The 25,446-nt window shown below is 40.5% G+C and overlaps 1 protein-coding gene and 1 long non-coding RNA gene across 3 annotated transcripts in view; one reads left to right on the top strand and one right to left on the bottom strand.

Moving 5' to 3' along the window:
• Positions 1-217: 217 nt before the first annotated feature.
• rpf2 (ribosome production factor 2 homolog) lies at positions 218-25,332 on the bottom strand. Of its 2 annotated transcripts, none has more exons than XM_048596800.1 (10): positions 25,230-25,332; positions 20,390-20,522; positions 18,735-18,772; positions 12,751-12,790; positions 11,589-11,670; positions 10,056-10,132; positions 8,360-8,459; positions 7,580-7,682; positions 5,313-5,457; positions 218-1,933 (listed from the first exon to the last, which is right to left on the bottom strand). In XM_048596800.1, exons 1-10 carry the CDS (start codon positions 25,250-25,252, stop codon positions 1,751-1,753), a joined length of 924 nt encoding a protein of 307 aa, XP_048452757.1. In that variant the 5' UTR covers positions 25,253-25,332; the 3' UTR covers positions 218-1,750. The 2 variants fall into 2 exon arrangements, with proteins under 2 accessions (XP_048452757.1, XP_048452756.1); XM_048596799.1 differs by lacking the exon at positions 25,230-25,332 and adding an exon at positions 24,946-25,163.
• Positions 25,279-25,446, top strand: part of LOC125483119 — a 48,612-nt gene continuing 48,444 nt past the window's right edge. The window contains exon 1 of the long non-coding RNA XR_007262087.1: positions 25,279-25,446. This is a non-coding gene — a long non-coding RNA (uncharacterized LOC125483119).

Raw genomic sequence — 25,446 nt, forward strand, 5'->3', positions numbered from 1 at the left:
GAATGTTCATCACCTGAATTTTCCAACAAGCATCAAGACACACAGTTGTGGTTCCGGCTTTAAGATTGTTTTAATGCTGCTGGCAAGGGGAGGGTTGGTGGCGGGGCAGGGGAAGGGGGGGTGGTGTTGTGTGAAAGATCCTGCAGAAAAACTTAAATCTTCATTTGCCATAGAATACCATCATCACAATCTCAGTTTTAAGAAGCAGCCCTACAAACAATATTCAAAACGTTTATTTCTCAATCTGGACTGACAATACCTATATGACAATATAGGGAACGTGCCTTAACAAAATTCAAAATGCATTAAAAAAATATAAAAATGAATTGTTACCTATTAATGTCAAATTTCAGCGATATCTCAAATTCACAGGGATGAAGAAAGGAACCATTAATTTACAACCAATGGCTACTACAAATCAGATGCAAAATTGGCAAAATGTAATGCTACATAACCAAAAGGTAAGGTAATGCACAAAGGTTGGACTTATTCCTCACACATGGCACGGTTACCCAATGTATTTTCATCTGTAGAAGATGTCGTGTGGGGTTTCTGGTAAATTGGGAGGGCTGTAAAATCTCCCACAGAAGATACTGAAAACAAATTCTGGAGGTCACAGTGGATCAGATAGCGTCCATAGAGAGAGCACAAGTTAACATTTCAAGTCTAGTTTTGTTTTCTATTTATTTGTAGGATGTGGGCGTCACTGGCTGGCCAGCATTTCTTGCCTATCCCTCGTTGCCCTCGAGAAGGTGGTGGTGAGCTGCCTTCTTGAACTGCTGCAAACCGCTAATGATGACTCTTCATCAGAGCTGAAGCTCCCATAGAAGATACCTCAATCAGGATGAAAAGGGCGACACAACTGCACAGCAAGTTCTACAGTACAACATGATTTTTAATGATATACAAAATACAAATTGATATTTGTCAAAATATTCATGCATGGCTTTAGTAATCAATTATTGTTATACTTAACCTCCCAATATTAATAACACAAATTCTCATTTAGTTTCAGAGTTCTGAAGGCTGTGCCTAATGGAGGTCAGACAGGCTTTCTTTGAACAGAAAGCAAAATACTCTAAATTGCTTAAAATCTGCAATGACATATAGCACCAAAAGTTTGGTTACTAACATCGATGAAAAATTCAAACTGAAGTCCTAAAACTGAGCGAGGACACCAATCTATCAGCTGCTACTGAAAACAATAAAATTTTAAGCGAGCTTTGTGAATACCTGATATTTTGTCTTCCCAAAACCACAGAATTTTTTTATTGCTTCAAAATCAGTTATAACACAGTGGTTATGCTATCAAGATCTTTACATTTGTTCCAAATTGGACTGATTTCTATTCTGCCAAAATGCATACTTATCAGCATTTAATAGTAATTTACTATTTAGCATTCCAACAAAGAAAGCATGAATGTAGTTTGAAACCATATTTAATCCAATAATGTAGAGTTAATTGCTAACCTCACCTCCTTGGACCAAAGAAGTCTGCAAAGGCAGATTTCTCAAAATAATATGGGAAAGGTCGCCCCATAGAAATTTGATAATTAACACTCCAAACAGGAAAACTGTAAACATCAGTCTATTGTGCACAAATAAAGGTCAGGTACATCAATATCCTGACTAACATCGAAAGTCTGGAGAATCACATTTGACCATTTATCTCGTCTGTGCTTGCTGGTGCTGGAGATTCAGTTGCTTTCAATCGCTTCAAAACAGAGGTGGAATATCCTACCCTATCTAACTATACTTTGGTTTTCTTTGGGCTGCGCTCTGACTCATCAGCTATGACATTCTTCTCTGCTTTCCTCTTCTTCAGCCCTTTCATTTTTCTCGTCTGCAGTTTGCTGAGGTCCTGCTTCTCCATATGGATACGACCGTATGTTGTCCCAAATACATCTTGGGAAATATTCTTCTTCTTCTTCGCCTGAAAGGAGGGGATTAAAAACTGAATTACATAAAATAGTTTCTTTCCATAAGAATATTAAATTTAATTTAGGTTGGAAATGAACAAAAATTCAAACCACATTCACCCATTTTCTGCAAATTACACTGGTGGCGAAAGAAAAAAAAAAGCAACAGTTAAGACACAGCATAGAGTTTTAATCCAAAAGACTATGCTCTTTAGTGCCGAGTGCTGTAGGATGACAGATTCAGACACAGCTGCAGCCATTCAAGGCAGCAGCTCACCACTGTCTTCTCCAGGGGAGTTTGAGATGGACAATAAATGTCGACCTAGCCAGGGACACTCACATCCCATGAATGAATAAAAAAATCTTCTTGCTCTTTCCTGAAGGATACATTTTTACTTGAGCTGTCATTCTCAAAGCATGCATTACAAATGACTATTCTTCATAAATAATAACACCCAATACCAAATCCTCATTTTGTCCTCATACAAGTAGGTTCCGACAAAGTAAGTAAGTGAGACCATTCCAGGTGTCAGTACAGAAATCTTTGTTGGGTTCAGTGCTGTATATTTTATCCAATTTTATACTGTCTTGTGGCTGACCCTGTTTATGTTAAGCTGTGATGATCAAATGGTTAATGTCTGGACTCTAAATTCAATGGACTTCCCACTGAGGGGCAGCATGGTGGCTCAGTGGTTAACACTGCTGGCCCACAGTGCCAGAGACCCTGGTTCATTTCCAGCCTCAGGTGACTGTATGTGAAGTTTGCACATTCTCCTCGTATCTGGATGGGTTTCCTCTGCGTGTTCTGGTTTCCCTCCACAGTCCAAAGATGTGCAGGTCAGGTGGATTGGCCATGGGAAATGCAGGGTTACTAGGATAGGGAGTGGGTCTGGGCAGAATGCTCTTTGGAGGGCCAGTGTGGACTTGAAGGGCTCAATGGCCTGCTTCCACACTAAGGATTCTATGATTCTGGTCACACGGAATACACTTCGAAAAAATTGCGCCACATCAGCCATGGGTTTTGTTGTAGCATTTGAGTCAAGACGTTTGCATGGGTTCAAGACCAACTCCAGGACTTGAGCAGAAAAATCAAAACTGGCACTCATGTGCAGTAATGATAGAATCCTGAACTACTCGAGTTGTTACTTTTCAGATGAGCCGTTAAACAAAGTTCACATCCCATGATGTAAAAGATCCAAAGGCACTATTTTGGGGAAGAACAGAGAAGTTACCCTGGGAGATCTGGCCAATATTTATCCAATAATCAACATCATGAAACCAATTCTCTGATCATAGCATCACATTCTGTTTGAGCTTGCAGTAAGAAAATTTCCTTTTTAGCATTACGATGATTTCTTTAATCACAATGAGAGAAGTTGATATTTCACCTCTGCTTGTGAAAGTCTTACAAAAGACAGGGAGGGAAGACACTATCACTGAAGTCCAAGCTCAAGGGCAAACTTTTGGAATACAATGTTCAATTGTGGTCTCCCTGCTATAGGAAAGATGTTGTGAAACTTGAAAGGGTTCACAAAAAGATTTACAACGATATTGCCGGGGTTGGAGAGCTTGAGCTACAGGGAGAGGCTGAATAGGCTGGGGTTATTTTCTCTGGAGTGTCAGAGCCTGTCAGACCTTATAGAGATTTATAAAATCATGAGGAACATAGATAGGGTGAATAGCCAAGGTCTTTTTCCGAGGGTGGGGGAGTCCAAAACTAGACGGCATAGGTTTAAGGTGAGGGGAAAGATTTAAAAGGGACTTGAGGCAACTTTTCACGTAGAGAGTGATGCATATATGGAATAAGCTGCCAGAGGAAGTGGCGGAGGCGGGTACAATTGCAACATTTAAAAGGCATCTAGTCAGACACATGAATGGGAAAGGTTTAGAGGGATATGAGTGAAATGGGACTAGATTAATTCAGGATAACTGGTTGGCATGGGTGAGTTGGACCAAGGGTCTGTTTCTGTGCTGTATATCTCTATGACTGTTGTTCAAAATACTTCCGTTATTGCAAAGTGTGTTGAGCATCCAACGGCCATGAAAGGTTTTATATAAATGCAAGTCTTTCTTCACTAACTTAGTCCATTTTTACAAAGGGTGCAACTTTAACTTGAAAAACTAGTTAAGAAAAGAGGGTAATAACTTGCATGCACTAATTTCCTTCTTACAACCACTTTGAAGTCAACTTCTCCAGTGATCTCCAAGCAAGTCAACTCAGTCAAAATGCTGCATCTTGTTGTCTTGAACACCACAACAATGTACAATCTACCAGCTCCTGATGATTGCCAAGTACATGAGAATTAACAAGAAGATTCCCTAAACCTAACTCGCAATTTTCTCACTGTCTCAATCTCAGTGATTTCCCATCCATACCCTCCCACCTTGCATGCAATTTTTACATGGGTCTTGGTTTTGCATTGGTTGCCTGGGTATATTGCCCTTGAACTGAGTGGCTTGCAAGGCCATTTGAGAGGACGATTAAGAGCTAATCAAATTGCTGGGGTCTGCAGTCATATGTAGATCAGACCACATAAGGATAGCAGATTTCCTTCCCTGAAGGACACCAGTAAATCAGACAGGTTTCAGTGAGAATCGGCAACAGCATCATGGTCACCATTATTGACAGAAGCTTTCAATTCCACTAGATGCTGTGGTGGGATCTGAACCTGTGACTCCAGATTTTTGACCTAGGCTTCTGGATTACAAGTCCACTGACAATATACTATGTCATTATCCCTCAATTTACAAGTTAATCCCCTTTCCATCAAAAGCAGCTGCACTTATTGGTCATCCTTGAGGGCAAGAGTCATTCATGTGGTGTGGGAATGGAGTCACTTGTAGGCCAGACCAGGCCTGCTCCCTCGAGTACGTTGGCGAACCTTTTGGGCTATTGATGGCACTCAAACACTTCCCATAATTAATTTACATGACAAAGGTCAGTCCACAAAAGACAGACTAACTAAATTCACATTCCTATTGTGCCACTGACCGTAAAACCCTGGATTCCTAGTCCAGTAACATACAGAGGCTACAGTGCCTACAGAGAAAAAAATCACTTGTTTAAAGATTTTACCAAGCATTTGCTAGTTATCTCAGTTATCCTTTCATAGTTGTGAATGGCTCTTCTGAACATCTATATTAAAGGCCTTGCAGCAGGAAAATGTGATATTACTGAGATTCTAGGATTAATCATAGAACCTTTACTTATAACAGCACAACATGCCCACAAACAACAGCAACACATAAATCCTTGAGAAATGCAATGGACAAAAATTGTCATGCCTAATTTCACCACCAAAAGTCCAATTTTACAACATCACAAAGTTTCTTAAAGTTGTAAAACCAATCAGTACTATCCTAAAACCTTAAGTGTTTGTTTACTCATTTTACCTTAAGAGCTTTTGGTTGTTTAAGGGACTTTTTGTAGAGGTCATCAGATGCAAAGTGTGTTCTCCTCAGTATAAAATTAAAGGAAGGTCCCATTTCTTCCAGTTCTATCCTGGGTATTCTGCAGCCAGATTTCTTCAGCAGTACCCTGCGAATAAGGCAGATCTTCATTAGTCGAGATCCACATTAATTGCAAGATTAAGAAGCACTAAGCAAATACAATTTTAAGACAAATATTGACATTTGTTCTAATTGTACATTCCCCTAATCACCAGCCAAATGCATTCAGCAAACACAGAACAGGAAATCCAATGTTACTTCAGATCAATTTTTTGCCATTATAGACAAGAGAAATATATCTCACCACCTGTATTTTGCACAAAGCCTCTCAGAGGTCAACTCAATCAAGAAGAACATAGGACTTAGGAGCATGGTCCATTGAACCTGCTCTGCTACTCAATAAGATCATGGCTGATCTGGTTTTGGTCTCAAATCAAGCTTCCTGCCTACCCTCTCAGCCCTTGAAGTCTCTGGCTATCAAAAATCTATCTAGTTCAGCCTTGAGCAAATTCAAAGACCATTGATTTCTGGCGAAGAGACTCCCACAGACGAATGCCACAAAAAAAAAGTCTTCATCACTGTTTTACGTTGTATATTTTGTTTGGAATACAAACTGCAAAATGGATGTACGGACTGTTTTGTTGCAGAGAATTGATCAATCTTGTTTCAAGATCTGAATCGAAAGTGAAACTCTGGTCACGTTGGTTAGAGACAACGGGAAATAGCAGATAATTTAAACCAACATTTTGCATTGGTCATCAAGGGGGATGATACTAGAAATATTCCATACAAAACAGATAAGTGAAACACTAATGGGAGGAAAGATATTGAATCAGTCTCTATTACAAGGGACAAATGTATTTAACAAAACCAAGGGGACCTGATGGCATACACCCAAGGATTTAAGGAAGTAGCAGCAGATATTGGAGGCATTGGTCAAAATATTCCAGAACTCACTGGAGTCCAGGAGGATTCCAGCAGATTGGAAAACTGTTAATGTTACGCTCCTGTTCAAAAAGGGAGGGAGGGAGAGAGAAAGAAAGTAGGAAACGACAGGCCAGTTAGCCTAACATCTGCCATTGGAAAAATGGAAGTCTATTTTAAGGAAGAAACAGCAGGATATTTAGAAAAACTTAATGAAATCAAAGAGTCAATACTGCTTTGTGAAATGTAAATCATGTTTGACAAGTTTGCATGAGTTTACTGGAGGCTATAACAAACAGTAGATAAAGTGGAACCAGTAGATGTAGTGTATTTGGATTTTCAGAAAGCATTTGAGAAGTGCCACATAAAAGGTTCTTGCAGAAGATAGGAGCTCATGGCATTGGAAGTAATGTATTAGAATGGTTTGAGGATTAGTCATCTCACAGAGACAGAATTTAATGTGTATTTTTCAGGTTGCAAAGATTTAACTAGTGGAGTGTTGCAGGATCACATATCCTCGATTACTTACTGTCTGTTTTAATGACTTGGAGGAAGGGGCAGAGTGTAATACATCCAAATTTGCCAACACAAAAATAGGTGGGAGGGAATGTTGTGATGAAGATATTAGGAATTTGCAAGGAAATATAGACAGAAGTGAGTGGGCCAAAGCTTGTAGGAAAGCGAGAGATTATGTACTTTTGTGCAAGACAGACTAATACTTAAATGGACAGACTCCAAAAAAAGTGCAGTGCCCGTAACCCTAAGGTCTATCTAACCTCCACCCCTACCTTATACTATCATCCATATGCCCATCTAACAGCTGCTTAAATGCCCCTAATGAGGCCGATTCCACTACCCTGTCCAGCAATGCATTCCACACCCCAATCACTGAGTAAAAACCTACCTCTGACGTCTCCCCTATATCTACCTCCACTCACTTTAAAACTATGCCCCCTCGTATTAGCTACCTCCACCCTAGGAAAAAGTCTCTGGCTGTCTACTCTATCTATACCTCTGATCATTTTGAATACCTCTATCAAGTCAAACATGTTGAGAAAATATTTCTAATAGTGGAAGAATCATGAACTGGGGAGATATAATTCTAGAATAAGGGAACATGCATTTAAAATTGAGATGCAAAGCCATGTGGCTAAGTCTAAAGATGATGTTCACTAAGCAGGCACCGCTATTGGGCAGCTTAAGACAGACCTAGCCTTCAAGAATCAAACTTGTTGAATAACTTTTTTTTAAAAACATAAATAGGAATCATAATGCAGGCAACTCACTTATAGCTTCGCATGAAGATCTTTCCAGCAAAAGCTGTGAAATGTAGAACAATTTCCAGGCCAGCTAAACGAATTTTCGGTACTGTGGGTCCTCGAAAGAAATCTATGAAGTGTATTGAAAGTTAGATGCATCAAGTAGTACCCAAATGAAATGTTAAACTACATCAGATTAAGGAAGAATATCTGTATACATAAAATAGAAAGCTTAAGTAACTGCTATTTAACTGTTTATGCCATTTGAAACATACAATGTCTAGTTTTAGCTAGCAACATCAGTACAGCATCAGCATGTTTAGAATACACTCTCATATGTCTTTCTTCCTTTAGAAGTACCCAACCCCTGCCCTGCCTCAACAATTCTCTCTAAGTTAAACATCATTCTGCAGCCACAGGTACGAACACAGATTACTCATTCTCACATCATTTCTTATACTGGCAGCAAACTGCCAAATAAAACAGACAAATTAAACCTTCAGATTTTAATTCCCTGCAAGGATGTGAATAATCAGATCCCCACTACCATGTTAACACATCATCATGAGGCAGAATCTAATATTTGAATCCACACCCAAACACTCAATGGCATAGGAAGCTGATCTACTAACCTACCAATCCTGAAAAATGATCCTTTAAAATGTGCACATTGCCTAGTAAGTAGAACACACAAGATCCACACAGGAACATCCATTTATTTGGTGTTTCTCACATTCTTGTGACATCTTGAAACACAGAGCCAGTTAATTACTTGAGGCACAGTTAGTGTTATGGAGGCAAACTTACCAATAAAGAGATTTTTTAGCCTTTTAAGATCATTATCAATTTCAAAGGCGTCTCCTGCAAAAATCAACATAGGTTTGGATCCCTCTGCAGATTTGCTGTTCTGGAAAAGAAGAGAAATTCAAAGATTAGTTAAACATATTTCTGTGTTTTTTTCTTAATTCATGGGATTTGGGCTTTGTTCGCTAGGCCAGCACTACTTATTAATCCTTAGCTGCCTGGGAGGAAGTGTTGGGGAAGTACCATTTTGAACTGCTGCATTCCATTTGGTGCTGCTACACTGATAATACTTTTTGGGAGGGAGTTGCAGGATTTTGACCTAGCAGCATTAAAGTAACAGCGATATCTTTCAAAGCCAGCATTAAGAGTGTCTTGGAGATGACGGTGATGTTCCCAATGATCTGCTGCCCATGTCCTAGTAGATGATAGTGGCTGTGTTTGTGGAAGGTGCTGTCTAAAAAAACCTTGGTAAATTTCTGCAGTACGACTTGCAGTTATAGATGGTACATGCTGCAGCTAGTGAGCATCTGCGATGGAAGGAGTGAAGAGGTGCAAATCAAATAGGTTGCTTTGACACAGAATCATTCATTGCAGGAGAATGATACTTGGTCCACTGTACTTGCACTAGTTCTTCAAACGAAGATTTCCCAGTGTCAATCTCCTGCTTTCTCCCCATACCCTTACACACTATGTCTATCCAAATAATCATCCAATACCCTCTTGCCTCCAGCATATTCCCATTCAGTGTATTCCATACCCTAACTACTTGTTATATAAAAAAAACTTTTCATAACCCATCATCCTTGCTTCTTCTGCATATCACTTTGAATCTATATCCTATCATTTTTATTCCTTTTATGAGCAGGAATAGCTTATACCCATCTCTTTTATCCAGTCCACTCATTATTTTAAAAACATCCATCAAATTTCTTCTCAGTCTCCTTCTCTCCAAGGAGAACAGTTCCAACTTCTTCAAACTATCCTCATATCTCAAGTCTCCCATTCCCGGAACAATTCTTGAAAAATCGCTTCTGCCCTCTGAACCCTGGATGGTACCAAGCTTCATGAGTGTTTTTGGAGTTACACTCACCAGGGTAAGTGGGGAGCATTCATCATACTCCTGATTTGTGCCTGTTGGATGACAGACAGGTGGTGAGTTATTTGCTGTAGGCTTCCTGGCCTCTGACCTACTCATAACCATAGAATTTACGTGGTTAGGCCAGTCCAGCTCCTAGTCAATGGTAACCTCCAGGATGTTGATAACCAGGGATTCAGCAGTTTGCAAGGCCACTGAATGTCAAGGGGCAATAGTTAGAATCTCTCTTGTTGGGGATGGCCATTGCCTGGCACTCATGTGGCCCATGTTTTATTTGTTACTAAAGGCCAATACTGCCATTGTCTTGCTGCATTTGGATGTGGACTGCTTCAATATCTGACCAATTGCGAATAGCGCTGAACATGGTACAAACATCCCTACTTCAGATCTTGTGATGGAGTGAATGTCATTCATGAAACAACCTGAGATGGTTGGGCCTAGGACACCATGTAACGAAGTTCTGCACAGACTTCTTGGAGCTGCCATGTTTGAACCAGGTCTGTGATGATGTCAGGGCTAAGAGTTCCTGGAACCCAGACTGAGCATGAATGAGCAGGTTAGTGCTTCATAATTTAAATTCTCATATTGCTGAGAAAGCATTACCTTAAAATCTCTCAAACTGTTAAATTTTTCAATTCCGAGCTCGACCATATCCAGAACATGGTAATCAAACATACGGCCTGCAGAAGGAGAACAATGAATTACTCAGGAATACTTCATTGCACGTAGACTCCCCTATCCATTTTATCAAACAAACTGTTCGCCAACATACAATATATAATAACATTCTCCTGCAATTTTTAAAAATTTCATTCAGTAGGAAGAGGGCATCGCTGGTTAGGCATTTATTGCTCATCTCTAATTACCCAGAGGGCAGTTAAGAGTCAATCACGTTGCTGTGGGCCTGGAATCACGTGTAGGCCAGACCAGGTAAGGATGACAGTTTACTTTCCTAAAAGGACATGAGTGAACCACATGGGTTTTCGACAATCGGTAGCAGTTTCATGGTCATCAATAGACTATTAACTCCAGATTTTTATTGAATTAAAATTCCACCATCAGCTGTGGTGGGATTCAAACCTTGGTACCCTGATCATTACCTGGGCCTCTGGATTAACAGTCCAGCGATAATACCAGGCTATTGCATCCTCCTGTAAACAAAATAATAAACAGAGTGCAATCCAGCCATGAACACCTAGCCAGTAAGATAATATGGGTGATTTGTTGTACGTTCCCTCAATTTAGCAAACCATTAGTAAAAGCTTACACCAAAACAGTAAGACAATTGTGTCTCAACAATGCTTTCTCTTAAAATACATTAATGTGAGATGAGTCACTAATTTTAAAATGCTGAGTGTCAAGACTGTCTTGGCTCTGAAAGATAATTATGATGTTTAGCCATCAAAGTGACCTGACTCAAAGAATCTGCAGTAGAGTCGGCAAATCCTGATAATCAGAGGTAGTGATCAACCACAAAGATAAGGTGGCATTTGTAATGTCTTGTAGATGTATTTCAATAATTATCTTTTTAAACATACTACCTGATAGTACAGATATTTGGCACAACTCAGGAGTGTGATGGAATACTCTTCACTTGCCTGGATGAGTGCAGCCCCAACAACACTCAAGATTTTAGACATCATCCAGGACAAAGCAGCCCGCTTGATTGGTACTATACCCACAAGCATCCACTCCGTCCACCACCGAAGCTCAGTAGCAGCAGTATGTACTACCTACAAGATGCACTGCAGAAATTCACCAAAGATCCTCAGACAGCACCTTCCAAAGCCACAACCACTTCCATCTAGAAGGACATGGGCAGCATATATATGGGAACAGCAGCGCCTTCAAGTTCCCCTTCAAGCCACTCACCATCCTGACTTAGCAATATATCGTCATTCCTTCACTGTCACTGGGTGAAAATCCTGGAATTCCCTCCCTGAAAACATTGTGGGTCAACCCACAGCAGGTGGACTGCAGCGGTTTAAGAAGGCAGCTCAGCACCACCTTCTGAACAGCAACTAGGGACGGACAATAAATGCTGGCCAGCCAGCGATGCCTACATCCCACAAATGAATTTTAAAAATGTTTTTTAAATCTGTTTTCCAGAATGGCAACATATCTTTGCAATCTTACCTATTATCAAGTTGTGCGGTCGTTTCTTATTGTGAGAACCAAACATAAATAAAGAACAGTCAGACTTCTTTGAAAAAAATTCCTGTTAATGCAGAAGGAATTTGGTTATAGCAGATGATTACAAATATCATCTCAAAAACTGAAAGCATATAATACTGTAGTCCCTTTGAAGTTCTTCAACAATATTTTTCAAGCATTGCCTACAGGTAGTGGAGATCTTATCTTTGTTTCATATACTGCACCATTGTGGAGGAAGGAGAGCTGGAAGTTAACAGTAGACTAATTGCGTTTTCTTTTAGACACCAGAATCCCTGAATTTTTTTTTTTAAGCAGTCAGTTTGCTATGCCAGGTCCATCAGTAAATGTAATTTCTGTTGTGATACTGAATCATGTAGAATAGAGGATCTAAGCAGCATTAGCGAAACAAACAAATGAGTTGATGGCAAACAGGACAATAATCATTCTCAAACCATCACAGTACCATCTTCAGCTATGGCCAGCTTGTACTGTTTGTTGATTGCATGCAGCTCCACCCCTCAATGATGTTTTAGTTTAGGTCTACCACTGTTCATTTTACTGCCTATTCAACATATTAGGAAGATCAAAAACCCAGTTTGCTATGCTTGCAAAGTATGTTAGACAGTCATTTGGTAGTAACATGAAGTCGCCATAGTCCCATCAGACCGTAGCACTGCTCTTTCATTAGAAAGACAGAGAGAGACAGACATTGGTGGTGGTTTCACATGACAGTCATCACTCCTCAGGTGATGGGACAGAATGAAAAGGAAAGCCCCTCAAGAATTTGTTCTCCTAATTTCATTACCAACCCTAGCCTCTCAGTGAAGCTAAGTAAGGCCAAACAAATCTTGTCAAAGCTAAAATTTCTTCCCGATGACTGAAGTTGAGAATATTGGCGCCAACACAATCTTGATCACTAGTTAGCCTCCATGTGAATGTACTGAAATTATATTTATTTTAGAAAGCAAACTGATGTTTTATACCCATTTTCTTTCATGCACAATAAAATCCTGCCACAATATAAAGGTATAGCATCTCAAAAGCACTCAATTATTGTTTCCACAGAAACAGAAATAAAAATCAAGGTAAATGCAGTTGGAGGCTACAGTATTTAAATGTTAGGCAAAACAATCTGACTACTCACCACCGATGTCTGAGCTTCAAAGGGTCGAGTAATATTTTTCCTAGTTGAAAAATAAATTGGATTTAGAAAGAGAGGTTTTACAAATTTCTTTAAAAATTATTCGTAGGAGGAGTACACCATTAAGCCCCGGGGTAAGCCTGCTCCACCATTCAATGAGATCATGGCTGATCTGTGACCTGTCACATACCTGCCTTTAGCCCATATCCCTTAATACCCTTGCTCAACAAAAACGTAGCTACCTCAGATTTAAAACCAATACCTGATCCATCATCCACTGCCATTTATGGAAAAGAATTTCAAACATCTACCACTCTGTGTGCAAAAGTGCTTCCTAACATCTCTCCTGAATGGTGTGGGTGTGACAATGCCCCCAGTTCTACAATCCCTCATCAGTGCTGTCAGTTTATCTTTCTCTACCCCGTCTTTTGCTGTTAACATCTTGAAGATCTCAATTTGATTACCCGTCAACCTTCTGAATTCTAGAGAAAACAGGCCCAATTTGGATAATCTCTTCTTGTAACTTAATCCCTGAAGCCCAGGATCATTCTTGTAAACCTATATTGAACTTCCTCCAAGGCCAATATACCCTTTCTAAGATGTGGTACCCAGATCTGCTTAGTATGACTCTAACCAGGGCTTTGTATAATTGTAGCATAACCTCGTGTGATCTTATACTCCAGTCCTCTAGATTTAAGGCCAGCATTCCATTGGCCTTCTTGATTATTTTCTGGACCCGTATCTAGACACCTAAGCCCTGAATTTTCTTTGGCAATCCACTGCTTTTAACTTCACATCTACAAAAGTGCCCTGATTGATCCTTTTTGGCTAAAAAAAATTACGCTGAAATTCATCTGCCACAGTATTGCCCATTCACCTTATCTATGAATATCCCTTTGTAATTTTTTTTTCTTTTTTTAATTCATTCATGGGGTGAGGACGTCTCTGGCTAGGCAGCATTTATTGCCCATCCCTAATTGTCCAGAGACATTACTGTGGGTCTGGAGTCACATATAGGCCAGACCAAGTATTGACGGCAGGTTCTTAAGGACATTAATGAACCAGATGGGTTTTTTTCTGGCAATCAACCATGGATTCATGGTCATCATTGGACTCTTAATTCCAGATTTTTAATCAAATTCAAATTCTACCATCTGCCATGGTGGGATTTGAACCAGTGTCCCTAGAACATTATCTGGGTCTCCGAAATAACAGCCCAGTGATAATACCATCGCCTAAGCTCGATGGCCATCACCTACACCGTCTACAACACCCATAATTTGCGTCATCAGCAAATTTGAATATATGACTTTCACTGCCATTATCCAAGCTAGTAATAAATAATGTGAATAATTGAGGCCCCGTAAGACTCCACTGGTCACACCCTGGCAATTTGAGTGCCTTCACATTGCCCTTACTTTCTATTACTAGCCATGTCAGTAATTGCTCTCAATTCCATGGGCTTCTACCTTAGTTAACATTCTCTTACATAGGAATTTATCAAACGCCTCTGGAAGTCCACGTAAACATCATCCTTAGACATTCCCCTGTCTATTAACTCTTCAAAAAAATTCAATGAGGTTTGTCAGACATGACCTACCTGCCATGAATCCCTGATTAACTGAAAATTTTCAAGGTGTTCAGTTACCACTGCCTTGATTATAGACTCCAACAATTGCCCCACCTCAGATTTTAGGCTAACTGCTCTGTAATTCCCTGGTGTTCTTCTTTTGCCCTTCTTAAAAAGTGGAGGGACATGTGAATTTTTCAATGCAGATAGATGACTGCTGTATCTAGGGAACTGAAAGATTATAGTTTGGGCATCAACAACGTGCTCTCCCAGTTCCTTTAACACCCTCGGATGGAAATTGTCATGTCCTGGAGATTTGTGACTCTTTAGTTCCATTAGCTTTCTCATTACGAATGTTTACTTAGTTAATTTTATCCAGTCCCCACTATTCATTTCCATGGGACTTCCAGCAAAATATCCTTTTTTTCTACTGTAAATACGGAGACAAAATAATTATTCAAACTGTCTGCCATTTCCCCATAGTCATTGATAATATTCCCACTTTCAGACCGTAATGGGCCAACATTGCTCCTGACCACCTGCTTTCGCTTTTGTAACTCAAATTTCTTCTGACAGATTTTGACGTCCCTTGCAAGTTTTCTTCAGTAGCTCTTATAAGCTGCTTTGTGGCCCTTTGCTCGTTTTCATCTCTTTCTTGCTCAGCAGGATCCGAGCTGGTTTTTTGCATTTTTGTAAGGCCTTTTAGTTTTAGTCTGTCCTTTGGCTCTTCAGTTGTCCATGGCTGCTCTTTTCCTGTGACGTGGACCTTTGCCCTCTCCGGTGAATAAACTGGTTTTGCATTGTGTTACATGTTTCTTTAAACATCCTCCACTGTTCTTCAGCAGTTGTTCCATTAGTGGTCTCGGTCTCATCTCATTAACGTCAGCGTTAACTGAATTTAAAACTGAATTAAATAGCTTTATCCCTTCAAATACTATTATTGAACTTGATCATGTTGCAATCACTATGTGACAAACGTTCACACTCATTTAGGTTACTAATTAAAACAGGCTCATTACTAAATCTAAATCTGACAGGTGCTTGTCTGCCTCTCCCAATCTATGTTGATGTTAAAATTCTCCAATAATACTATACTGGCTTCACTACATGCTTGCCTATTTTCTGTATTTATATAATGTAGTACTTCAAAGCTGGTACCAGGGGTCTATTACAGTTTTAGATCTTTACTGTTCCTCGGTTCTACCTACATGACCCCCACTGAATACTTTCCAGTATCACGGAAGTAGTTTTGTTTCTAATCAATAAAGCTACTTCACCGTCTCTGTCATATTCCCTATCCATCTTGTAAACTTTATAACCTGTTAGTGGCCAAGCACAACCATCCTGCAGCCATGGCTCAGTAATGGCTACTATATCGTAATCTCTAATTTAAATTTGTGCTTGCAGCTCATTTAATTTTTATTGAACTCTTATTTGGGCCATACACACTAACTTGTCTTTTCAGCACTGACACTCAATTCACCTGTTCGTTATTTCTTTCTTCTGGTTTAATCAATACACTTCCTATAATTCTACCACTATTCACCATACCTAAAGTAGAATTCCTGACTGTTTCTTTACACTCTGAAATATTACTGGACTTTTAAACAATATTTTGGCCTTCCCCAAGCCCTGCCCCCATTTACTAGTTTTAAGTCCTGTGTCCACACTATTAAACCATTCCGCTAGCACACTGGCTCCAGATTGGTTCAGACGGAGCATGTCCCAACAGTACAGTTGCTTCCTGTCCTAATACTGATGCCAGTGCCTCACAAAATTGAACGCCTCTTTCCTGCACCACTCCTTTCACCACGTATTTAGTCCCTAACTTTCTTATCTTAAGACCAATTTGCACATGGCCCAGGTAATAATCCAGAGTTACATTCCTTGAGGTCCTGTTCTTCAATGTTGTTCCTAATTACTGATATTTCCTAAACAGGATCTCTAGCCCATGCTGTTGGTCCAAACATGAACCACAACAACCGGATCCTCCTCCTTTCACTCCAATATCCTTTCAAGCCGGTTTGAGATGTCACACAGTCATACTGCAGAAAACAGAGCCTTCAGTCCAACTAGTCCATGCCAACCATGTTCCCAAACTAAACTAGTCCCACTTGCCTGCCATATTCCTCCAAACCTTTCATATTTGTATACTTATCCAAATGTCCTAAATATAACTGTACCTGTATCCACCACTTCCTCTGGCAGTTTATTGCACACACCTAACCACTCTGTGTAAAAACAGTTGCCCCTCCTCTCAAATGTGTCCCTGAGTTTTGACCTCCCCTACCCCAGGGAAAAGACCCTTGCTATTCACCTTATTTACATCCCTCATGATTTTATAAACCATTATAAGATCACCCCTCAACCTCCAGTGAAAATATCACAGCCTATTTTTGTAACTCAAACCCATCCAATCTTGGCAAAATCCACGCAAAATTGTCCCTTAGTGTCCAGGGATATGCAGGTTAGACGGGTTAGCCATGGTAAATGTGGTGCTATGGGGAAAGGGTGGGAGGATGGGGGGTGCTCTTCAGAGGGATGGTGCAGACTCAATGGGCTGAATGCCCTCTATCCACATGATTCTAAGTTATTAAGCAATTTACATACTGACTGGAAGTCATTTTCTTGCTGCATCAGATAATTGTCAGTGGCCCTCAACATGGTTTAATGATATGCTTGTATTTTAAAAATACTCATTCTCCAATTTAGTTTATTGAGTGTTGGCCAAGTTACAGCTCTGATATAATGTTGCAGTGTTATTAAATTCAACATTAGCAATGAATAATAAAATTCTGAAATAATTAGCCACGTAAGCTGCTAGGCCACACAGAAACCTGTAAGTTCCTATGCATGCTGTACAGAGCTAACTACAGGTACTTAAGTGACATGCATGCAAAAAAATTTAAAGGAATTGTGCCTTTAAACAAGTTGTCTGTGGGTTCAAGAAAAAAGATGGAATTCTGTTAGGAACTATCCTCACGTTTTGAATTGTTAAATGGCAATTGGGAACTACATGAAACTTTGCCACTAGGGAGGCAACATATGCGGGTTTCTCGATCCTGCTCACAGAGGATGCTATCTGTACTCCATCACTACCACTCTATAGTTTTCTGCCTTTATCCGTTCTTGAATACAGGGGTATTATTTGCTACTTCCTAGTGTGACAGAACCTTTGTTGAATCTAGGGCATCGTGAAAAATTCACATGAATGAATCTATTAACTCATTAGTAACCTCCTGCCATTCCTGATTAACAGTGCTACCCCTCCACCTATTCTTATTTTTCTTAAATGTCATAAACCCCTCAATATTCAGGACCCAATGCTGGTCATGCTCTTACCATGTCTCTGTATTGGGTGTCAGATTAAATTTATTTACTCCAACGTGCACTATCAATTTGTTTATTTTGCTATGAACATTACTCACATTAAGGCAGTCTGTTTAGTTTAGTCTTTTTTAACATCTAGTTTTGATTGTTGATGTATTCCTACATTTTTTTCTCTGCCATACATCCTGCCATTCTCTAACCTTCATTTCCCATATTATTATTTTCCTTTTACTTTATCTCATCTCTTTGATATACTGCAACTTTCCACAGGATCTCTTGCCCCAGTACTTAGTTTATAACCCTCTCCACTTCCCTTCCAGTGTGGCTCACAAGAACACTGGCTCCAGCACGATTCAGGTATACATCATTCCAACATTAGAGTCCCCACTTGCCCCATTGTTCGGAACCCATTTCTTCCACACCGAGTCTTTCAGACACAAATTCCTCTCCCTAATTTTATGGACCCTCTGCCAATTAACATGTGGCTCAGGTATAATCTGGAGATTATAGTCTTTGAGATTGTGCTTTTAAATTTAGTGCTTAGATCCTCATGCTCTCTATGCAGAGCCTCTTCCCTAGCTCTACCAACGTTATTAATAACAAAATGGACCACAACCACTTGATCCCCTCACACTCATTCCAAGCTCCTAATGTAAATTTCATTAGCTGCTGTGGTGCAATTTGTACAGATGTCCCCATTGCATTAGCCTAGGCCTCTAAATTGGCACGATTCCACCATCTTCTTAATACATGAATCATTTATGCTAGTTAGTGGAATTTGGAACAGGAAAGCATATGACAATGAGAAACAATATACAAGGTTACATAGGAAAGATTCCAGTTTTGATCCCTGATCTGCACATCTAGTTGATGCTTTGTGGACTGAAACAATCAAATAACTCTCAAGAGATATTGGTAAATGTGTGGGAAAAATTCTCAACTCCAAAACCTATTCATGTTTCCTATTCAGCAAACCCTACTACAAAGTGCACTAATGGAAGGTATTGAAGACAGGATCTCCAAGTAAGTTGAATAACTTACTCAGGCCCAACATAGAAACAAAAACTACAGAGGTAATAACACTTACTTCTTATAAAGAACTGCATTTGGCTTCTTTAAAGAATACTGCAAAGTAAAGGACAGTAAAGTCAATATAAATTATTTTGAATCTGGTCACAGTACAGCTTGTACACCCAATAGCTGTTCAATTTAAAGCTCTTGCAGCCTGGATCACATGACATATCGAATATAAATTTTTAACTTAGCCCAAAACCGAGAGATAATTTCTGATTAAAGAACTTAAAAATGTTAGTAAACTTGCTCCAATAACTTTGAAAGTTTTAAATGCATGTGGAAATCACGATTTTTTTTAAAATGGGGTGCAGATGTCACTGGTATATGTTACCCATTCCTAAATGTCCTCGAATGAATTGGTTCAGGAGGCCATTCCAGAGGGCAGTTAAGAGTCAACCGCATTTGCTCTGGATATAGATTCATATGCAGATTATAACAGCTAAGGACAGATGGGGGTTTCACAAGAATTGATGCATGGTATTCATGCATCGTTTCATGGTATTCATTACTGAGACTAGCTTTACGTTCCACATTTGTTTAATAAAATTAATTTAAATTTTAACAGCTTCCATGGTGGGATCTGAACCGAAGACCCCAGAGTTAGCCTGGGACTTGGGATCACTAGCCCCACGACATCATCAGTACATCACTGTTTCCAACTAAACTTTATACCACTTAAATTCGAGAAAGATCAGTAAACCAGTTATTTACAAAGGAAAGACTTTAAATCGTAGGGAAAATATTTTCCATACAGGAGGAAAAAAAGTACATTTAAAATGTCATGCCATTCTCATTACCTAAGCAAGTTACTTTATTTTGAGGTTAGTAACTGCTTGTCTGACTAAAGAATCAAGCCAAATAATAAACTGCTTCTTTCTATTCTAAAAAAAGTTCTGCCAACTCGAAGATGCAGATTAGAATCTATGAGGAGGATAATTTTACTTCATCTGTTTCAGTTGCCTTGCACATAATGGATTAAGACAATTTAAAATTCATATCTCTGCTCAGCTGAGTGGATAATAGAGAGTTCTCCATAATTCCTCACTCAAACAAATTCCACATGGCAAACTGCATGATTAGGAAAAGGAAGTGTGCAGCTGGAAATTTGGGGTTGGATTGTTAAGTGGAAGAGAGTAGAAGGACTTATCTGAATATTAATGGGGAAGTGGTGGCCTAGTGGTATTATCAATCCCACCATGGCAGATGGTGGAATCTGAATTCAATAAATATCTGGAATTAAGAATCTAATGATGACCATGAATCCATTGCTGATTGTCAGAAAAACCCGTCTGGCTCACGAATGTCCTTTAGGGAAGGAATCTGCCATCCTTACATTGTCTGGCCTACATGTGACTCCAGTCCCACAGGTCGACTCTAAACTGCTCTCTGGGCAATTAGGGATGGGCAATAAATTCTGCCTAGCCAGCAAAGCCCTCATCCCATGAATGAATAAAGAAAACAAAATTTTGTAATAATTCCCAGGAAGTGCTCAGTACTGACACTGGGTGGAGAATTCTGTTCTCCAGAACTGCTAGCCCTCTTCACATTGAAAATACCAGATAAATGGATGATACAAACAATTGTGACAATCAATGCAGTCACTCACCTTAGTAAACAAACTGATTCTGGAAAATTAGACAAAATGCAAAACTGTATTGCAAAACTTACAATGTCCCTGAGAGCCTGAGTCACTGTTTCACTGGTATTACCACCCTTGATGAACATGGCATTCTTCGTATTTTCAACGATCTTGGGATCTCTCTTCTCAAGAAACCTCTTTGCCCGCTTTGTCTTCGGCTTGCTACAATTGGGAAGTAGAAAGAAAATGTGAAAATATGAAAATATAAATGTAAGTATAATGTCAGAAACATCAAATAGAATATAGAAACAAATCTCCAACTTTGTAAAGATGATATTTTTCATGTAGTTGAACATACGATGAAGCATAACTACAGAATCTAACAGCAGCTGGCTCACCAAATACCATGCAAAGCTGGTAGAAAATTTGTAAGTTTAAGACAAGTCAGATAAAACTACTTGTTGCCAATGGCAGACAGATGAAAGTTTGTTGCACCAGAGGCTAGAATTAGATGAACACATATTTTAGAAGATGGTAAGCTGAAAATTATAGAGATGGAGAGGGTTGAGATCATTGAAGGAATTGTAAAACAAGGATGCAAATTGATAAATAATGGGAGGAGCCTGCTGTGACTTAGGAACGTCACTCTGACATGACCAATTTTGTCTCATTTCCTGCAGAGGAAGACAGTGCATCCAGAAGGTGCACAATGCAAAAACTTCTTTTCTCTGGGTCCTCTTCTCAGCCAGCTGAGGTTTCCATTTTGGCTTGTCCCTTCCAATTCCCTTCTAAACAGCCTTCAAAAGTCATAGCCATCAGGAATTCTCCAGTTGTCAGTGCCAATAACCTGTAATTGCTAATATCACTGAGTGCATCTGCACCCCCACTGCAGTAGTTCAAGAAGGTAGTTCAGTATAGCCTTTAGGCCAGTTAAGGATGGGCAATTAAGCTTGGCCAAAAATGGTCAAGTTTGCCCACTAATTTTTCTCTAGATACTAGTTTCCTTAATTCCTCAGTTTTAATAACTAACAAGATGTCCTTGCAATCACGGCTCTGTGATACCCAGAACATTGTGTGCAGCAATTTCAATCTACGCTACAAGCTGATTATCCTTGTTTTGTATACTGCATGCATTTAAATTCAATATCCTTAGTGCCGCATTTACTGTGCCCTTTCTCATAATTGTCCCCAAATCTGTTGTACCTGAAGTAGGATTCCTGATCCCTACCATACTGTCTTAATGCATCTCCTAGAAACTTTAACCTCTGCTCAGTGTCCCCCCTTTAACTTTTTCCATAATTTTCCATGCAACTGAACTCACAGGGGATAGTAAGGGTCAGGAATTTAACTTCCAGCACAGGGATAAGGGGATAATTTACAAGAAGGGTGGCAGTCAACATGGGACTGAGGGTGTTGTACTTAAATGCACACAGTATACAAAACAAGGTAAATGAGCCTGTGGCACAGATTGAATTCGGTGGGTTCGACGTTCTGGCTATCACACAGATGTGGCTGCAAGAGGATCAGGGCTGGGAACTAAATGTCCAAGGATACATGTCCTTTGAAAAGGCAGATGAGCAGAGGGACTGGGTTGCCTTGTTCGAAACAAAGAAAATTATACCGATAGCAAGAGATTTAGAATTGGAAGGCATAGAATCTGAGAGGGTAGAACTGAAGAAACGCAAAGGAAAAAAGACCCTGATGGGAGTTGCGTACAGGCCTCCTAGTTGTAGTCAGGATGTGGGGAAGAAAATAAATCAGGAGACAGAAAAGGCATGCAAGAAAGACGCACTTCAATACGCAGGTGGACTGGGAAAATCAGGTTGGTAGTGATCTAAAGTAGAGGAATTTGTGGAATGTATAGGAGTTTGTTTTGGAACTGCTTGTGATAGATCCCACTACAGAACATGCAATTCTGAGTTTAGTGCTATGCAATGAGGCACACTTAATTCGAGAGCTTAAAGTGAAGGAACTCCTAAGGAGCAATGACCATAATATGATAGAAATCATCCTGCAGTTTCAGAGGGAGAAGACTGAATCAGATACAATGGTATTAAAATTGAGTAAAGGTATAAGGACATGACGGAGGAGCTGGCCAGAGTTGATGGGAAGGGGACCCCAACAGGGAAGATAATGGAGCAGCAACGGCAGTAGCTTCTGGGGGTAATTCAGGAGGCACACCATAAATTCATCCTAAGGAAGAAGAAACATGCTAAGTGGAGGATGAGGAACCACAGCTGACAAGGGAAATCAGGGACAGCATAAAAGCAAAGAAAAACATACAACGTGGTGAAGCTCAGTGGGAAGCCAGAGGCTTGGGTAGTCTTTTAAAAACCGGCAAAGGATAACTAAAAAAAGTAACAATAATGGAGATGAAATGGCAGCAAGTTAGCTAGTAATATAAAAGAAGATTGCAAGAGATTTTTTTCAATATCTAAATGTAAGAATAAGGCAAGAGTGGACATTGGACCACTGGAAAATGAGGCTGGAGAAGTAGTAAAAGGAAACCAAGAAATGGTCGAGGAACTGAAGAGGTACATTGCATCCATATTCACATTGGAAGACACTAGCGACATATCAGATCTTCAGAAAAGTTGGGGGAAGAGGTGAGTGTAGTGACCATCAACAAGGAGAAAGTGCTGGAGAAGCTGAAAGATCTGAAGGCAGATAAGTGACCTGGACTGGATGTGCTACATGCTAGGGGTCTGGAGGTCACAGCTGAGTAAATTGTAGAGGCATTGTATTGATTTAGTTTGTTATTGTCGCCTGTTCCGAGATACAGCGAATAGTGTTCTTTTGTGCACTATCCAGGCAAATCATACCTGACATAAATACATCAGGGTAACAGAAGAGCATGCAGAATATAGTGTTACACATCCATAGAAGATCAACTTGATCTTTCAGGAATCACTGGAGTCAGGGAGGGTCCCAGAGGACTAGAAAATGGCTAACATAACACCCATGTTTAAGAAGGGAGAAAGGCAGAAGATAGGAAACTATAGGCCTTTTAGTCTGACTTTGACTGTTGGTAAACTTTAGAGTCCATTATAAAGGATGAGATTGCTGTGTACTTGGAAGAGCACAGTAAAATAGAGCAGAATCAACAGCGCTTTGTCAAGGGGAGGTCATACCTGACAAATCTGTTAGAATTCTTTGAGAAGGTAATGAGTAAGCTAGACAAAGGAGGGCTAGTGGACGTGATCTATTTGGATTTCCAGAAGACCGCACAGGAGACGAATAAATAAGACAAAAGCCCATGGTGTTATGGCCAAGGTGCTGACATGGAGAAAGGAATGGCTGACTGGCAGAAGGCAGAGAGTATGGATAAAGGGGTCTTTTTCAGGATAACAGCAAACTTGTGGAGTTTAGCAGGGCGTCTGTGTTGGAAGGACAACTATTCACGTTATACATTAACGATCCAGACAAACGAACTGACGGAATCGTTGTTAAGTTTGCAGACGACACAGATAGATAGAAGAACAGGTAGTGTTGAGGAAGCTGGGAGGCTGCAGAAGAATTTGGACAGGCTAGGAGAGCGGGCAAAGAAGTGGTAGATGGAATACAATGCGGGAAAGTGTGAAATTTTGTAACTTGGTAGGAAGATTAAAGGCACAGACAATTTTGTAAACAGGAAAAGGCTTTGAATATCTGAAGCACAAAGGGATTTGCAAGTCCTAGTTCAAGATTCTCTTTGGGGGTTCAGTTGACAGTTAGAAAGGCAAATGCAATGTTGGCATTCAATTCAAGACGGCTAGAATACAAGAACAGAGATGTACTGCTGAGGCTCTGGTCAGACCACGTTTGGAATATTGAGTAGTTTGGGCCCAATATGTAAGGAAGAATGTAACGGCCTTAAGAGAGTTGAGAGGAGGTTTACAAGAATGATCCTGAGGATGAAGGGCTCATCATAAGAGACGTGTTTAAAGGGTATAGGGAGAAGGGAGTGTCCGGATCCGAAACATTAACTCTTTTTTCCTTCACAAAGGCTGCCAGGCCTGTTGGAAGCTTTTCCACCAACTTTGTTTTTGTTGTTGAAGACAGACAAAATATTTGTTGATGATCTTCACGGCTCAAAATAATTTCTAATTTGTTTACTTTCAAGTTGCTTCTCAAACTTTACATGCCTGTATAAGTTTGAAAGAATTGTCTTTACGCAGCTATCGAATTTGAAATGATACACGATGTTTCAATAATTTTCAAAGCATGAGAACTTTTTGGTGGCTCTCAGCTGGTTTCTAAAACTCTCTCACAATCCTCAAACTCCCGAGTAGCCTGTGCAACACAAGTCTCATTGCTGAACCCAAAGCTGCTCTTCCAGCGTCTGCAGTAATGTGCTCCTGGCCTGAACTAACTTCCTCGGAAAACCATTCCGGGAGTATTCAGATAACAAGGTGTAGAGCTGGATGAACACAGCAGGCCAGGCAGCATCAGAAGAGCAGGAAAGCTGACGTTTCAGGTCTGGACCCTTCTTCAGAAATTTCTGATGCTGCCTGGCTTGCTGTGTTCATCCAGCTCGACACCTTGTTATCTCGGACACCAGCATCGGCAGTTCCTACTATCTTCCGGGACAGCATAGGTTGGGGTTGAACCCGGCAAGAAAACACAGATCCGGCGGCAAACACAGGGCACGACATCGTCAACGGACCTTCCGCTGGTGAAATGCTGCGCTCGCTGCGACCGCAGGGAGCGGTCATTGTGCTGCAGAGCGAGGAGCCAGGGACCGGCCTCCTCCATCCATCCTGCCTGCCTGCGGACACGGTCTAACACGTGCCCATTGATGAGGTTGGGGGGGGGGAAGGGGAATGAACCGGTCAAGAGAGGGCAGGCCTCAGTCCTGAGCCACCGCATGACGACGGGCGGACGGGAGCCGCTCTGCTCCACAGAAAACAGACGGAAACCCCGAAGGCCCGGGGGGGGGTACAAACTCACCACACAACCAGCTCGGCCGCCATACTGACACCGAAGGAAGTGACGACGGCTTCTACGCCACCTCCGTAACATTAGGCTTCGCCCCCTCCCATTCAAAACAACACGTGCAGTAACGGGCACCAGCCCGGGGCGCATGCGCAGTTCCTTCCACTCACTCAGAGCAGTTGAAGGCCGATGGCGCTCCTCAACCGTAAGGAAGACGGCAAGGTCTCTTTGG

The sequence above is a fragment of the Rhincodon typus genome, chromosome 5, assembly GCF_021869965.1.
Source record: "Rhincodon typus isolate 14 chromosome 5, sRhiTyp1.1, whole genome shotgun sequence".
Classification (NCBI taxonomy): Eukaryota; Metazoa; Chordata; class Chondrichthyes; order Orectolobiformes; family Rhincodontidae; genus Rhincodon; species Rhincodon typus.

Coding starts and splice junctions, on each gene's coding strand:
- rpf2 (XM_048596799.1), bottom strand. CDS start 25,148: ATGCGGTGGCTCAGGACTGAGGCCTGCCCTCTCTTGACCGGTTCATTC. Junction 20,523..24,945: donor CAGCATTTCACCAGCGGAAG/GTCCGTTGACGA, acceptor TCCCAATTGTAG/CAAGCCGAAGACAAAGCGGG. Junction 1,934..5,312: donor AACAACCAAAAGCTCTTAAG/GTAAAATGAGTA, acceptor CCCTCCTTTCAG/GCGAAGAAGAAGAAGAATAT.